Source organism: Zerene cesonia, chromosome 25 (genome assembly GCF_012273895.1).
Source record: "Zerene cesonia ecotype Mississippi chromosome 25, Zerene_cesonia_1.1, whole genome shotgun sequence".
Taxonomy (NCBI): domain Eukaryota; kingdom Metazoa; phylum Arthropoda; class Insecta; order Lepidoptera; family Pieridae; genus Zerene; species Zerene cesonia.
Genome location: NC_052126.1, coordinates 5,269,905 through 5,287,490, shown reverse-complemented (window position 1 = coordinate 5,287,490; position 17,586 = coordinate 5,269,905). Strand labels below are relative to the sequence as shown.

General features: G+C 35.5%; 1 protein-coding gene across 1 annotated transcript in view; it reads right to left on the bottom strand.

The window, feature by feature from the left end:
* LOC119836622 (Down syndrome cell adhesion molecule-like protein Dscam2) overlaps positions 1 to 17,586 on the bottom strand; it is a 41,197-nt gene that overhangs the window by 10,795 nt on the left and 12,816 nt on the right. The window contains exons 3-16 of the mRNA XM_038362004.1: positions 15,161 to 15,207; positions 10,378 to 10,463; positions 9,415 to 9,506; positions 8,420 to 8,571; positions 7,239 to 7,329; positions 6,427 to 6,793; positions 5,889 to 6,024; positions 5,103 to 5,222; positions 4,577 to 4,753; positions 3,489 to 3,669; positions 2,394 to 2,542; positions 1,936 to 2,092; positions 1,268 to 1,404; positions 495 to 644 (exon numbers count right to left, since the gene is read on the bottom strand). Of these exons, the coding sequence (XP_038217932.1) occupies positions 495 to 644; positions 1,268 to 1,404; positions 1,936 to 2,092; positions 2,394 to 2,542; positions 3,489 to 3,669; positions 4,577 to 4,753; positions 5,103 to 5,222; positions 5,889 to 6,024; positions 6,427 to 6,793; positions 7,239 to 7,329; positions 8,420 to 8,571; positions 9,415 to 9,506; positions 10,378 to 10,463; positions 15,161 to 15,207 (2,042 nt within the window). The remainder of the gene's footprint in view (positions 1 to 494; positions 645 to 1,267; positions 1,405 to 1,935; positions 2,093 to 2,393; positions 2,543 to 3,488; positions 3,670 to 4,576; positions 4,754 to 5,102; positions 5,223 to 5,888; positions 6,025 to 6,426; positions 6,794 to 7,238; positions 7,330 to 8,419; positions 8,572 to 9,414; positions 9,507 to 10,377; positions 10,464 to 15,160; positions 15,208 to 17,586) is intronic.

Here is a 17,586-nt window from a genome sequence, read left to right as displayed (position 1 = left end):
GTAATAAATGTTATTTGCAGTTAACAATTTTCTTTTTTCTTTATTACAATATTTATGGCAAGACTAGGTAAATGCGAACGTTTGTAAGGATGTGTGTGTGTTTGTTGCTCTTTCACGCAAAAACTTCTAAACCGATTACAATAAAATTTGGTACGTAGATAGCTGGACAACTGGAATAACATATAGGCAACTTTTTATCCCGATATTCCTACGGGATACGGACTTACGCGGGTGAAACCGCGGGGCGCAGCTCGTAATATATAAATTATAATCGATATACAATAAGTGTTAGATACGCTATCAACGACATTATCAGCAAGTCAGTAAAAACGTCCTTAATAGCATAAAATATACCCATAAAATTTGTTTCTTGCACTAATTAAAGGTCTTATGTTTTTTAAAATTAAAATACATTTATACTCAAAGTTTTAACTTCGGAGGCAATTAGATAAGAAATTCAAGCGTATCTGTAAATACATAAAATCTATTATTACCTAGCCCAGCGTTCTGCGGTACAGCCTTAACGTGATAGCCCGCAATATGTCCGTTGTGTGTTTGTGTGTCTGGTTGTGCCCACGTCACGAACAGCTCGCCCGGCGCTTCCGTTTGCGAGACTAGCACTTGGGTAGGAGGGGAGGATGGAGCTGAAATATCAGATATTAATTTTTTTATTTTCTGTATATTTTAAGTAATACTTGTGTTTTTGTTTGCTTGAACGCAATAAGCATCTTTTTATTTATTTTTCTTAATTAAACAGTCCCGGCGACAGCATCGCCTTTTGTACTAAATTGTTATAGTTGCAATAAAATATACATGAAATATATTCCGTGTAATTATAAATAATGAATTTTGTTGATCATGTTGGTGTGACTTTCTTAAAAGTTAAGTTGAATTAATAAAATTTAACGGTATGTATGATTGTATTTATATAAGTAGTGAGTAAGTAGGCACCTAGTAGACTAGTATCGAATACATGCAATGAACAGATTACTAAATAACAGAGTAGTTAGTGGAATATGTGTGAGGAAAGATCTGTAATTTCCAATTATCGTGCGCAATGTGCGAGTTTGTGTAGTGTCGAATGCAGCAGTTGGTATAAATGTATATGTATGGGTGTGTACTATGTGTGGGTGTAGGTATGTGTACATGTGTGTGTGTGTGTCTGAGAGAGAGAAAATTTGTGTGTGGAAGTGTCTGTCTCTGTGTGTGTGTGTGTGTGTGTGTGTGTGTGAGAGTGTGTGCGCGCGCGTGTGTGTGCGGGCGTCACCTTCCTCGAGCGTGGTGAAGTAGAGCGGGTCGGAGGGCGCGCTGGCGGCGACGGCGTTGAGCGCCGCGAGCCGCGCCGCGTGCGGCGTGCCCGGCGCCAGCTCCAACAGCTCGAACGCTTGCCGCTGCTCCTCTTTGCTGTTATAGCATTTATGTGCTTTGTCATTTTTACCCCACGTTCGTAAATGGGAGAAAAGCTATCGCTATCACTAATACCATTTTTTTTATTTTATTTATTTATTTACTCTGACATGTATTCTTTCCATATATTCTAGAAATTATTTAATCGAAGGAAAATGAACAAAAAACAGAACATGTAATTTTCAAATGAGAAAGAGGGAACTCTCCTACTACAGGTTTTTTAACTTATCAGGGGAGTTCCAAGTATATGTAACCACACACCCAGGCTGTGCGTAAATAAATTGTTTGAGTTTAAATGTCCTGTGGAGTAAAACGATGAAAATAAGCAGCAGATTGAGATCACTAATGCCCGTTATGTTAAGTATTTCAATAAGTAGTTTAAGGAGTTTAAAAAAATGTTATGTGATAATGATAAATTTTTGAGAACAGATTGGGTTTAGAACAGTTGCTTAAAGTTATTAAAGGGTAAAAAGGTCAAGTAACTTAATTAACTAGAATTTTACCAGTAACCACATCATGATGACTCACCAAGTAACATTAATAGTACGCGCAGCATCCCATCTCACAGGCCCGTGAGCTGTTGTGTACTGCAGTGAGCACAGTGCAGTGCTGGCTCGCCAGGAGATTGTTGCACTGCGAGATAGCACTGTTTCCACTCGGAGTTCTGTTGGCGGTGACGGGGGCTCTGGAATGAATGAATGAATAATTTTTATAGTAATTCTTAAAGCTTATTATTATAAACTAGGTGTTCACACCGGCTTCACTCGTTGTACATATATAGCCTGACTATCTACACTATGTACCAAATTTCATTGCAATCGGTCAGTAGTTTTTGCGTGAAAGAGCAACAAACCTACACACATCCTTACAAACTTTCGCATTTATTATATTAGTAGGAAGTAGTACAGTGGGAAGGATATGATTTAAGTTTTTTTTAACTACATGAATTATTACACGTAATTAAGGAGATAATGAATTGAACTCACCCAGTACACTAAGGTAGACGTTCTGGGTGGCGGAGCCGTACGGGTTGGTGGCCGTGCACTGGTACACGCCGGCGTCGCGGGTCTCAGCGAAGTGTATGTTGACCGTACTCGTTACGCCGAATTCCGTTTTTGTTTCCGATATTTTGAATCTGTAATGATTTTCTTAGTTGAGTGGCAGATGGCTGTGTTCTTGTGCGAAGGTTTGTAATGGTGATGGATCAGTGATGATTGTGATTTGTTTTCTTATGATTTTCCTTTACTGTCTTGAGCAGTGATGATGTTTTTCTATTCACGCAGATAAATTGATAAATCAATTTACATGCATCTTCATTTCGTTTTAATTCCTTGACTTATCGATTTTTTAGTCTATACGACTGAGCCATCACTGTCATATTTTAAATATTAACAATATATAAACGTGCAAAAAGTCCTTTTCTATACCCCAAATTATTGAAGATCAAAGCTGATACGCCGAAACACCCCAACTTGCTGTCCCTCGAAATGCCTCAAAGGAAATTGATAAGTGATAAATTTACCTTTCAAATTATCCCAAACATACCGTAATCCATTAAAAAAGGTGTGTGTGTGATTCACACATGATAGAAGTGAAACTTCAATAAATCGTCAAAAGAATGAATAAAATAGTATGTATATTTCTGTCTCATTCTTTGCCGGCTTCATTCTACACATTTTTGTATTTCTGTCTCTTACCTGTCGTTTTTCCGTTGCATCAGGTTTGAAATCACAACGATTCTAAAGAAGTTTCACTTCAAAAACGTTTAACATGAAACAAAAAAAAAACTGTTTATTATGCGCTGTGTGTGTGTGTCGAGCGTTATTGTTTTATTATAGTTTTATATCGTCATATTAGTTGTAGTGTAGTGTAGTGTAGTGTAGTGTTACTCCTTTTTTGTTCAGTTTGCTTATCTGTGCTTTCCTGGAAATAAATGTATTTATTTTTAGTTCTATAGCATTGAAATACTTCATAAACGAAAAATTTAAGATTTCTCATTCACAAAGCAATTCAACACGAAGCGATATTCGAAAAAAAAATCACAAAATGTATTTTTTTCATCTCTTTCGTGTGCATCTCACCGATGTCCGAGCGCGTGCAGGTTGTGCGGGGCGTGCAGGTCGTGCAGCGCGTGCGGGGCGGCGGCGCGGCGCGCCCAGGCGAGGCGAAGCGGCGGGTCGCCGCGCGCCGCGCACGCCAGCGCCAGCGCCGCGCCCGCGCGTCCCGTCGCGTTGCGCGCCGCCGCCGACACCTGCGCCGGCTCTGCGGGCGGGTCCTTTCTCACTCACTGGCTATATGGTTCCTTTGTCAGTCACTGTCTGTATGGTTCGTTTGTCAGTCATTGATTATATTGTTCCTTTGTCAGTCGCTGTTTATATGGTTCGTTTGTCAGTCACTGTTTATATGGCCCGTTTGTCAGTCATTGATTATATTGTTCCTTTGTCAGTCGCTGGTTATATAGTTCGTTTGTCAGTCACTGGTTATATGGTTCGTTTGTCAGTCAGTAGTTATGTGGTTCGTTTGTCAGTCACTGGTTATATGGTTCGTTTATCAGTCACTGGTTATATGGTTCGTTTGTCAGTCACTGGTTATATGGTTCGTTTGTCAGTCACTGGTTATATGGCTCGTTTGTCAGTCACTGGTTATATGGCTCGTTTGTCAGTCGCTGGTTATATGGTTTGTTTGTCAGTCAGTGGCTGTATGGTTCGTTTATCAGTCACTAGTTATATGGTTTGCTTGTCAGTCACTGGTAATATTATTCATTTGTCAGTCACTGTATGGGGGACCAAGATGCCGAAGGGGTCGCAGATGAATAATAACCAGCTCCTTCACTAAAGCGGCACGACGAAACACAGTGGGATTTTTATAGATACGAATCGGATAAAACGGGAACATAAATTCCCCGCGAGTTCCTCTCCAGCCAACGTGGCTGTCAGTGCCGATGAGTGCGTTATCCCAATAACGAACAAAGTTCCTTCATCTCATTTTTTTTAGCAAAATTACTAAAGACGATTTAATAATAATATTTTAAATATGTATATAAATAGATGAATTAATAAATGACACATCTGTATCCCACACCTTCTAGATATTAAAAATCACAGCACTCTTACTATAAACATATTAAAAACACAATTTAACAAGTAAAAATAAAATTCTAAATACCAACTATTTACAGTGATCCATATCGTTTTGCTCAGCGGTGATCCGACGCCATTCTCAATATTACAAGAGTATAACCCTTCATCTGATAGCGACACTTCATCTATAACGAGTGTCCCATTTGCCAGACTCAGTATCCCACCACCAGCCAATTCTAGTACTGGCTGCCATGTTCCCAGAATTGCTGGAAAAGTTGTATGTTTTAATATTATTTTTTAAGGTCTATAAATAAGTTTTCCTCATAGCATGCAGCTGGAACAGTTACTTATGGTTTTAGCTCCTTAGGAAAGTTTTCTCAAGAATTGATGAAAACATGATGTTTTAAGGTATATCTTAGGTTCTTTTTGATATTGCTGTAAAATTTATGTTTATAACGAGGTTTTTCAAAAAAAGAAGGTTCTTTTACTGAATTGCAAGCTGATATGTCTAAGCATATTATGTAAGTTCAATTAATGAAATAATCGGTTACATTACACTTAATTTAACATGATCAAAACTTTTCATTAAAATTTTGTTAAAATAACGAAACATACCATCTTTCTTCATCCAATGCACCTGCGGGGCGGGATAGCCGGTCGCGCTGCACGACACGAGGCCGGACCGCCCGAGCACTACTGACGAGTTTGTTGGCTCTATTTGCCATTTTGGTGCCACTGTAATACAATTGTATTAATTTTAATGGGCATATACAATGACTTTTTCATTATAATCCTCTCAAAATAATCTTCCCCCATGTCTCAAAATATAGTTAAAATATGTATAATTGTAAGGAACGTTCTAGATTCAGGCTGACTTGATATCTATGAATATATATCCTTAAAGTTACTTTGGCCAAAAAAGCCTTTGACGTATTTTCGATTAAATGGGTTAGGTTAGGCAGGTAGGTCTACCAACAAAAATTATTATAATTTTTAACGTTAAGGTACAAGTGAATTTAGATGATTTCATGGTAAAATCATATATTATAGATAAACACAACATAGCCAGTCGTACCGTATTTATGGCGAGTAAGAACTTGAAATATTGTTTATGTCAATCAACAGTTATTTGGCATACTGTTCAGCTATTTCATAAAAAAAAAAAAAATTGTGCTCTTTATATACTATTAGAGAAAATAAAAAAGATTCAAACGATGAACAAAAAAACAAATTAAATAAATAAAATTATGTAACAATTAAAGCAAAACTACTCGGCATATGCTGATGTAAGACAGCCACAGCGCTTGACATTTTCAGCGTCAAATAGCTATAATGTCACAGCGCTGATTATCAGCATTTAGTTTCAAGTAACAGTGCTGATTGTCAGTATCAAAAACTCACCTTTAATATACAATTCAGTGGACTTATTAACAGTGGCGACGTGATTTGTCGCCACGCAAGTGTAGGTGCCGCAATGCTCCAGCGCAACGCTCTTTATCACTAGAGCGCTGAATAATTCCGAACTTCGTTCTACGACCTGGAGAAAAGATTGTATGGTTTCTGATTGTTGTTTGTTTTTTTGGACGTAAACATTTCTCAAATGAAATGCCTATAGGCAACATTTCTCAAATGAAATGCCTATAGGCATTTCATTTGAGAAATGTTTACGTCTACATTAAATATATCTACATTAAAAGAGAAATAAGGAAAGATAAGTATAATAGTTTTCAAGTATCTATTTTTTATTCTACTTGCTTCTATCATCATCTTTGTTACATAAAACGCAAAGGTGACTGATTCACTGATGTAGCTGAATCTGGAACAATCGGTCTGAAATTTTGTGTGTCATGTCAGATAGACACAACAACAAAATACACACAAAAAAGGCAAAAATTTGGTTCGAACATGTCATAAAATTTTAAGTATAATTAAAAATTACCTTCAAATTACTCGGTATCCGTTTCCCATCTTTCAGCCACTCGAAATGTATCGGCAGATCACCGGTTCTAACATTGCAGTATATGTTAGCCACTTGGCCCTCTTGTAAGTTATTACCTAATAATAAATCATCTAGAATTGGCGCTTCTATAACTTTAACTTCGAAGTCTCGTCTAGCCATTTCACCGGACGGACTGGTCACAATGCATGTGTATTTCGCGCCATTATTTTGTTTGGTCACTTCCGTAATAGATAGTGTCCCGTGAATGTTGGTAGCGCTGCGCTTTTGTATGTTTGTCCGTTTGTAACGATTTGGATAAAGGCCGCTTGATGTTATCTTTTTGCCGGTGTACTCCCAGTCTATTTTGCTGGAACAGATTTATTTAAATTAGTCATAGAAGTGATTCTTTAGGCTTTTAAAAGCAATTCATTGAAAAATCTGAACGATAAAATAATTCGATTATGAAATTCGAATAAAATATAACAACAAATCTTTTCAGTTATTAGGATTTCTGAATTCTCTGAAATGATCTAATATTAAATAATGATTGATTGATCAGGGTACAAAAACAAACCCATTCACTATTGTAGTAATTATTGTAGCCATAAATATATGCTATGCCAATATGTTGGGGCATAGTTGAAGAGTTAGTTAGAAGATAGTAGGAGATAGAAGATATTAGAAGATAGGATAAGATGGAAGGAAACAGGAGATAGTTGGACATAGAGATACAATTGTTTAATACAATTGTTTGATACAATTATTTAAAGAAAAATCGGTTATAATATATAAACTTCAAATAAATATCTTACCTTATTGGATATCCATAGTACGGACATCTCAGATTAAGAGATTCTCCAGTTTGCACTTTTATCGGCGGCAATGCTCTAATATATGGAGGTCCTGGAGTATTAAATATTAGTATGTTTTAGTTACTATTCGTTTAACTTAGATGCCCAAGCGTGGATTTTTGTACAGTTTTCATACTAAATCACAAATAAAGTGTAGACAAAGTATCAGACCGTACTTATAATATTTATTGGTTGTTAAAAAATATGAAATTAGTTATTAAATTTAAACTGTTCATATAAATAGAAATATCTGTGGGTAGATTCCATTGTTTTTCCGATATAAAAGTAGGCGTAACTACTTCAAGCAACATAATTCACCCGAAATTTGTTTTTTATATTATATCATACTCTTATTTATGCATGTATACACAAACTAAAACTTTCATTTTTATGGTTTAATCGGGACCTAAGGGTACTAAGACTTCGCAATTTATCTTTTTGTCTGCCCGTCTGTCTGTCTGTCGGTCTGCCTGTTTGACTGTCTGCCTGTATGCCTGTCTGCCTGTATGCCTGTCTGCCTATTTGACTCTTTGTTATTCTGTCCGTCCTTCCATCTGTCACCAGCCTGTATCTCATGAATCATAATAGTAAGATAAATGAAATTTTCAGAGATGATGCATTTCGCTTGTCGTTATAGCAAATAACGATAACAACAAGGTTTTATTTTAACGAGGTTTTGTCGACACGGTCATTAATTGGATGGATGACCAATTTTTTCAGGTTTAAACCTTGATACTGACCGCCTCCTTGGTACAGTGGTTAACGCGTGAGCGTAGAACCGAGGGGTCCTGGGTTCAATTCCCGGTGGGGACGCACTAAAAAAAAAATGTCTCGGTCTGGCAGGACACAGAAGGCTGATCACCTACTTGTCCGTAAAGAAAATCGATCAGTGAAACAGATGTACAGCATCTGCCCCATACCCCACTAGGGGACACGGGACTTCACTTTTTTTTTTTTTAAACCTTGATACTCAAACATTTCATTATTCCATTAGACTTCTGAAAGAAGCACTTTTGAATCGTCATAGCACAGTTTAACATTTACCACCGGTTCAGAAGGCAGTTTCTACAGAGAAGAGTCGGCAAGAAACTCTATAGATATGTAATATCTATGTACGTTTGCTATAGTCATGATGTTCTCACCATAAACATCAAATCTGTTCTCATGAACAGCTACATTGTCCCCCTCGAGTGCGGTGCAAGAGTACAGCCCCCCGTCTTCCACTCTCACTCTGCTGATATTTAGTTGGGCTAGCACTGATCCGTCTAGTCTCATTATTTGACCCAATGCGTATCTGATGAGAAATGTATCATGTTTGTATTGTTTTATTAGTGTACATAATCACATATTTGATGTGAAACATCTATAGCCGCACGTAAAACCGATTTCTGGCGTGGCGACGCATGTCGTGGCGACGCGTCGCCACGCTATACGATGATATATATATACAGTTTATATGCAGTAGTTGTGTAAACTTTTACAAAATAATGTCGATGTTTCACATCTGCCAGGCGTCCCGTGACGGCTCACATTTTTTTCAAAACATGTAAGGGGATGAAAGAAGTAGTAAAAAATTTAGTTTGTTTAAAATGCATATGTATGTATGAGAAGTGATATTTCTTATTCCCTTTTTTCGCTTGAAAATGCTAATAAGTGATAATTCAGCAAATACTGATACTCAATGGAAAAAACCAATGACGGTTTTGAGTAACACACATACTTTAAACTTTAACATAGACATTTAATATTTATCTTGTTCCAATATTAACAAACAAAGTGTTTAATATTGAAAATCTTATCATCCTCGAGCTATTTAATTTATATCATATAGTAAGCTAAACTTAACTAAATGTATCAGAGGTTTATTTATTTATTTATTTACACCTTATTGTACAATACACATACAGTTAACAAAACCAATAAACAATATCTATTGTACAATTTGGCGGCCTTATCGCTTTGAAGCGATTTCTTCCAGGCAACCTTTGGATACAGGAAATATAAATTTTGGAAAGGTAGAAAGTGTATAAATGAGGTTTTACCAAATGGTTACTTAAATGCTTGTTAATATTTGTGTAAGTTCTTTCAAACTCATTTATTTCAATTTTTGATCAGATACCAAGTTGAAACCAATTACCTTGTATCCGTGCTACTAGATATCAGAACTCCATCTCTATGCCAAGTAAATTGTGGCGGTCTGTCTCCTATCGCTGTGCACTGCATGCTTATCTGAAAATCATTTATATTGGAATTTCAAAACTACATATGGGAGGGTAGACTGCTTCGTTACGTCACGCGTTACGGCACACGTGTGTCTAGGTATCCTTTCTTCCACGCGTACTAAGATTAGTTTAATTTATCACTTTTGTAGAGTTTATGGCAGATATGAAAGAGAGGAATTATCCCTGCCCATACGACGGGATGGGGTAAGGCAGGCGCTGCGGGAGAGATTCAACAACGGGTAATCTCTTGGGGTATTCTGCCTAATAATGCCATCCATATTTGGGGTTTATATTGTGAAAGTTATCCAGTAGTTTAAGTTGGACTAGATTTAATGGATATGTACAGACACGAAAATTATGGCTATTCTGTAATACAATATTGAATACTTATTTCGATAAAATTGGTATTTTGTAAATCTTCCTTATAACTAGCTGCGCCCCGCGGTTTCACCCGCGTAAGTCCGTATCCCGTAGGAATATCGGGATAAAAAGTTGCCTATATGTTATTCCAGTTGTCCAGCTATCCACGTACCAAATTTCATTGCAATCGGTTCATTAGTTTTTGCGTGAAAGAGTAACAAACATCCATACATCCATACAAACTTTCACGTTTATAATATTAGTAGGATTATAAAGTAGTTTTAAAACCGACACAGAGTGAACATATTATGTATTAATATGAATTCTGTGCGTAAATTATATATAATTATACCAATATTTACAAATCAGAAAATTATATTGCAACGTTTGTTTCATCTTCTTATCTACATTAAACATTCATTACATAAAAAGTATTATTGTATTTTTTTTAAGAAATTTCACCGTAGTATAAAGTAAAAACATATTTATGTAGACTTATATAGATAGTAGAAACTTACATCACCACCAGGCGTGAGTGTCCGCTCTGTGAAATGTTGTGTTATGATCACTCTGTTATCTGCGAAGCGCCTTTTTCGTTTTTTGTCTGTAATGAAATACATAGAATTTTAATATTTCGCTGTAAGCTATCGAGCTTTTGCTCGGGGTTAAAGCCAAATCTTAATACTAAATCTGGAGTTCTATAATTTTTCATCTGTCTACACATTATGCATATGAACTTTAAAAACCTCAGCTCTAAATGTCCCTTCATAGGAAGAAATATAGGCTGATGATGATGATGATAAAATAAATGAAGTACTATGCCCTATGCATAAAATTTCATGCCTTAAATCCATTATTCCCGTCCGTAGTACTTTCCACATCCCTTAACTATTAAAAATTGGTAATGCGTCGTGATTGCTTACCATCAGTCGAACTACCTGCTTAGTTAGCCGCTATAACATAAAAAAGTTAAAAAAAAAACATACAAACGAACATAGAACTTCCTTTTAATTTTTGGAAGTCGGTTAATAATAGACTACATTATCTACTCCCTACTAACAAAAAAGCGTAGTACTGTGGCCCCTGTGGACAGATGACATACATCTGTTTCACTGATTAATTTTCTTTACGGACAAATAGGTAACTAGCCCTCTGTGTCCAGTCAGACCGAGTTCTCCTCACCGGGATACGAACTCTCTACTTTAACAACCACTGTAGCAAGGAGGCGGTCTAGGCGGCTAGGTTAAGTATTTTTCAATTCCTATCGACAATTAACGCGAATCCAGAGCAAACTTAAACAAAAATGTTAAAATTTATATAATTTTGATTAGGTTATTTTCGTAAAATTATATATCAAGCTTATGAGGGTAGAATGTGATTTGGAAAAGCTGTTAGAGTTAAAATGAAATGGCCAGCGGCTCTCATTATCGACCCTCGTTACATCGGACATGCTAGCAAGATAGGGTAGCCATTGTTCAGTGGAAACTGGGATATTTTCTTTATGCTCCAGGCTTGTTTATGTCACTGCTAGGTTTGGATTAGTGAAATGTTTTCTGTGGAATATGTATATGCATTCATGTGTGCTTGGTTTAGTAGCATTTAATATTCAACTGTACTACTGAAATTCTACAAATTAGTAACAAAGTTTGTTTATAGTATATCATTACAGATTAATATTGAATACTACCAGGTGTAGTTTCTTTCATTTTATTGTAAAGTATACATTTTCTTTTTGAATTTCTTCTATATTTAGTATCATTAAAATTTATAAAAACAACAATAATAAACACTTCTAAAATAACATTTTATTTTAGGTTCAAGGCAGCACAATCTAAATTTTATAATTTTGACATTTATTCCATTTTGTCCTGCTATATTCAACATTGGGAGCACCCTCCTCGAAGCGAATATAATTACGTCGGGACGGATTGCAATTTGCGAATCAAATTGGTTGCCACTGTGGGTGTCGATAAAGAATCTTCAAAGTTTTTTCAGCTTTGATGCTGTTTGAGTATTTAATTAAACGACTTTTAAGATCTTTGGAAAATCATGGTCATTGCTAATTTAAATGCCGTTGGGCTTGCAAAGTATTCAGTGAAACACGTGCGTCTCCTTCGAAAGTCGACAACATACTGATTCAGAAAGTAATTAAATGATGTATTTTAGCATGTTTTTTACTAGCTTCGCTTAGCTAGCTTTAATGCTTGTAATCGACTCCTTTAGACTCGCTTTTGACCCACTCTGAACGGACAGATTAATTCAAGCTTTGTCCACTTATCAAGGATCGTGTCAATACAATTTCAAGAATTTATCTTATTATCTTGACAAAGGTCGCCAGGATTAATTATTTTTATTAGTCTTGCGAATAGTGACCGACTTTCAGACTAAAATATTTAAATTATATAAACAATTCGAGCATGAGGCTAGATTTTAAATCACACCCTCACTTTTGCCATTCAATCAAATTCGTTCAGTCGTTTAGTAGCGTTTACAGACACATTAAAATACCTTCTACATTATTTAACGCTTTATAGTTATAATATTTTTATTTTAATGAAAATACCTTTTGCATTTTTATTTATACAGTTAACGCTTTTTCTACAAAGGAATTTCTATCGACGAGTTTTTATGGCATTCTTAAATAATAACAACAATTCGCAGATATTTTTAAGGTTTTGTTTTGTTCTAAGGCATATTAATTTCCCAAGCTGTAAAAACGATAAGAGATAATATATTATAATTAAAAATGGTATTAAGTTATTTATATTATTGCTAGATTTTCGCCTTCGGGTCTTAAATTATCCGTACCAAATTTCATCCAAATTAAGTCAGTGGTATAGACGTGAAAAAAAAAAATATAAAGAGACAAGAGTGACTTTCGCATTTCTAATATTAGTTAGGATGTATGGTTTGAGATGCATCTGATAACAATGTGTATAATTATTAACGACGCTTGCATACGAGAAATTAAACAAAATCAAATCGAAAAATTTCACGCACGTAGCGTCGGGACGTAAAGCTAGTTTTAGATATAATTTTAATTTTTTTTTTTTTTAGTTTTATAGCATTGAAATGCTTTATAAATTAGAAATTTTGAAAGAATAGAAAAAATTTGAATCCTGTCTCGTGATCAAATTTTTTCTATTCTTTCAAAATTTCTAGTTTTAGATATTTATAATGTTCTCTTTTCATGAGACATGGAGATTAATTCTATTAAACAACCCGTCATTAATGTCAGTATTAGTTTGTTCTAGATTGTTTGTTTACGTGTTAATGAAAAATGTTTGAAATATTTTTTTAATATGACACCTGATTTTCCCCTTCTCTTCCTTTCCGGATTTTTTCATGCATGCATTTATTTCGTGCTAGCTTAGACAAAATTAGAAAGATAGGTATAGCGCCGAAACGTTTGAGATTTATGAAATAAAGTTTTATGTTAAACACAACTGTATTTATATCCTCAAAAGGTAAAAAACAAATAACTAATAAACTTAAATAATAAATAAATAAACAAATCAAGGTAACAAAGATATCAAATAAAAATATAGATATGAATAATAGATACAGTTCATTTTCTTATATTGGGGAACAAGACTTATAGATCTGTCATCATTTATATGCAATGGTAGGTGTGACGTTAATCTATTCGAATATTCAGTTCAGACCGCAAAACACGCAATGCACTTCCAAGACCTCATTAATTCCTGAATTTAAAATCAACTGGACACAGACGTGCGTCGTAAGCAATCACAAACATAGTATCCAATTCCACTGACCAAATAACTGGTAATTCGCTTAGCTGTATTGGGACTTACTGGTTAATGGGCATGGACAAAACGCAGACAGTCAGTTCGTTGAGGGGGATATTTCAGACAGTTCGTTAAATAAAAAAAGGGATAAATAAGAAGCTGGTATAGTTCATACTTAAAAATGCAATCGAGTGTAGATACAGTTTCAGCTTTTTGTGGTAAATAGGTTAACGCATATTCAGGCCTGCCAATAGATCACTGGGTCATATGAAAACGCAATGGAATACCGACTGAACGATACTGAGTTCCGTTGAGCCGCTTATGTTGACGTGGATTCGGGTATTGTTAGAATCCATCCACACAATATTGTTTTACCCTACTACTAACATACAAATTACTGAGATTTCGATACAACTTCTATTTTCTGCTTCCTATGTTGAAGCCAATTTAAAAGGTACAATAACTATTCCAAAATTGCTCAGCTTTTCAAGAACACTATTAGAGCGAAAAGTAAGCCAGCTCGTACCGGGGAAGGTTACACACACCAAATAGCAGCTACTGTGTTTCTTTCCCTGGGGGAGGAGCCGGAAGCCCGTCTAGTCTATTTCTTTATTCCTGTCGTCAATCCCTTCTATATCCTTTTTTTTTAAAGCGGATAACACACACACACACACACAACTCTCAAATGTTCAGGGGCGGTAGTGATCGCTTACCATAGGCCACGTCCTCAGATTCCAGCTATGGCAAAAAAAAAATTAAGGGTATGTCAGGTAGGGTGGATAATGATATGTATGTATGTATGTATGCATGATATGTATGAAGGAAATAGACTAGTTAAAAATATTTGAAATTTGCCCCAAACTTAAATGCCGGGTTATATAAGTTGGAGGCTTTCAAACAAATACTGTATAATCAGGAACATTGGGCAATGCAGTAACATCAGAGTTAATTACTAAAGTTGGTTAGTGTGTCGAAATTAGACGAAGCGTTTAGTTGCGGTTCTGTAGATGTCTCTGGTTTCGGATTAACGGACTGATACATCTAATACTATACAAATGCGTCAAATACTATATACATTTGTCACTATTATTACAAACTAGCTGTTAACCCGGGTTTCGGCTGCATGTATAAAATTTTGAGTGATTGAAATGCACATAATAACTGAATAGGAATGTTTCACTGCGGAAAAAATTAGCCAAATTTTCTAATCTCTTATATTCAGATACAAAATGCAACCGTAAATCGCTCCGTTGACACGTAGAATAAAGACAAACAAAGAAACATTATAGAAATAATAACATTAATTAGTTAGCATGCGAAAATCTACACATACGTTGTTATTTTACACAAACGCGTCTAACTTGGATGTAATGGTATTATTACTACAATTATCTATAAATGTGGATAATATTCATCATCAGCCCTTACTGTTTCACCTGCAAGAAGACAGTTCAGCCAGCCATAATCCACCACGCTAGCCGCGCAAGTTGCCAAATGTCACATGTCGACTTTGTGGTTCTTCGAAATGCGACAGGGGTTTGTAACGACTTACCATTTAATAAATTCCAGTTTTCATCCAATTTCTCGTGCATGGTCTCTCTGTAAAAATTAAAATATATGTTGTTATATTTATAAATTTAAATAAATGTTATAAATACCCTTCAGATATTCAAGAACGAAGAAGATAATCTACTTTTAAACATTAAATGATACGAAAATATATCCGTAAAGACGTTAATGATAGTTTTTAAATACCAATTATTAGTAAAATTTCAAAACAACGTCGCAATCCGCTGATTTCGCATATTCTGACAGCACGTTCCGAACAAAATAAAATAACCATTTTAACTCGAACAAAAAAAAGCATTTACCATTACACCTCGCATGTTTAAACACTGCACCTAAAATACGTAAAAACTGGAGCAGCATTTGAATAATTCATAAACTTCTCGCATAGGAGTCACGTGCCAAAGTTGGTTAAGTCAAAATTTACATAATCCTCAATATGGAGCCAGGCTGAGGCTAAATGGTATGTGGAGGGAAGATTCTAATTTCGGTATACCTTGTAGGTATACATTGTTATTGTAATCGCTAAAGTTTTAATTGAATTAAGTTTTTTTTTTTTTATGTCATAGCGGGCAGCTGAGCTGGTGGTTCGCCTGATGGTAAGCGATCACCACCGCCCATGAACATTCGCAAAGGTAGTACCTCTGTGCATGCGCTGCCCGCTTTTATGGGGTAAGGGAAAAGGAAAGGATTAACGACTGGAAAGAAGGAATGGACTAGGACGGGTGAGGAAAAGAAAAAACGGGCCTCCGGCTCCCCCACTCACCGTACGAAACACAGTGGCATGCCACTATTTCACGCGAGTTTTCTGTGGGGGTGTGGTACTTCCCCGGTGCGAGCTGGCCCAATTCGTGCCGAAGCGTGCTCGACTCCCACAATATTTTTTTTTGTCTCTTAGTTCGCAATATAAATGTTACACGCATTTGACGACTGACCCTATTACTTTCGCTTTCGCTGCTTCATGCGTCTGCGTTTTTGCTGTTTTCCGTCTGTACCAGGCTCCTGGCTCAACCGTGATAGTGAAACACTTGAAATTTACAGAGACGATTTATTGCTGTTACTACTATAGCAACAAAAATCGAGGTATGGCTACGGTTGCCGTGATCACAAATAGGATGGGTGACCAATTGGTCTTGCAGTTTCACTCGCCGTGTCTCCGTATGTTCGTCTGCCTGTCCTCCTGCCCTCCCTTAGTGTCGTAAGTCCGACTCGACCTTGACCGATTCTTTATTTAATAAATATCAGATTATACTTGTATTTGGAAGTTCATAATATTGTTCCAAGTATGCTAAAACCATGTTAATAATATTGTTAACAATCTAAACTGATACAAGCAGTAGTCAGCCATTTCGCGTGCTACAATAATTCAGACTTGTTCATGCTGATACCGGATAAACAGAAGTTTAACTTCTTAGCAAAATATTGTTTTAGTTTCTAATTTGTTTGATGAATTATGATTAACGATAATAACTAATTACTTTGCGTGATGACTGGACAGATTTTAGCAGATGTTCGCAAAAGGTTCTCAATCGTCGTATTTCTTGTGAGTTTAGTGATTCGATTACTCCGTGGGTTTTCAATTGACATGATTATTTTGTGTTTGATAGGATATTATTGTCTTATTCTCCTATTTTAATGTAGTCGCTTCTTGCTCAGGCACTTCGGTGACCTTTGTTGCGGTAAAGAATTATGGGATACTTTTGTTCGTTTAAATGAGAGAAAAATATACAAAATTGGGTAATTTATTATAATTTTTAAAATTATCTGTTTTTGGTTGTTTTTTTATCTTTAAAGCGATTAATTGTTTTATGATTACCGACGTATAAGTTTAGTATATTATATATTAATAGAAAAACTGTACGAATGTTTTTCTAATATTAAACGTGGGTTATAATAAATACATTTTATAAAATATTAACAATAATATGTTTAAAATCTAGGTTTATTTGTTTACTGCTGCTGTGCCTCGCATTTGCACCTATGTCGCACATGCATAGGATGTTATATAGCCTATAATAATTATATAGCCTTCCTCAATACATGAACTATTCAAAAGAATAACAAATTTTCAATTCTAACCTAGTTCCTGAGATTACCGCGTTCAAGCATACAAACTCTTCAGCTTCTTATTAGTAGTATAAATGAACAGTTTTCACTTCATATTTCATTGCAATATGAAACATATTTACTTTATATAAGGTTCTAATCTAATGTAATTGTTCTACAAAGGTATATATTGAATTGAAATTTAAGTTCGAATAAGCTTAAAAATAACAATTATAACGTATGTCTAAAGAACAGCACCACTCACTTGGTTAATTACCCAAACAACAACATTCCAAATAAATTACTCCTACCTTGCGGAATGCGTAATTAATTAAAAAACAACATTTATCACGACAAAAATAATTA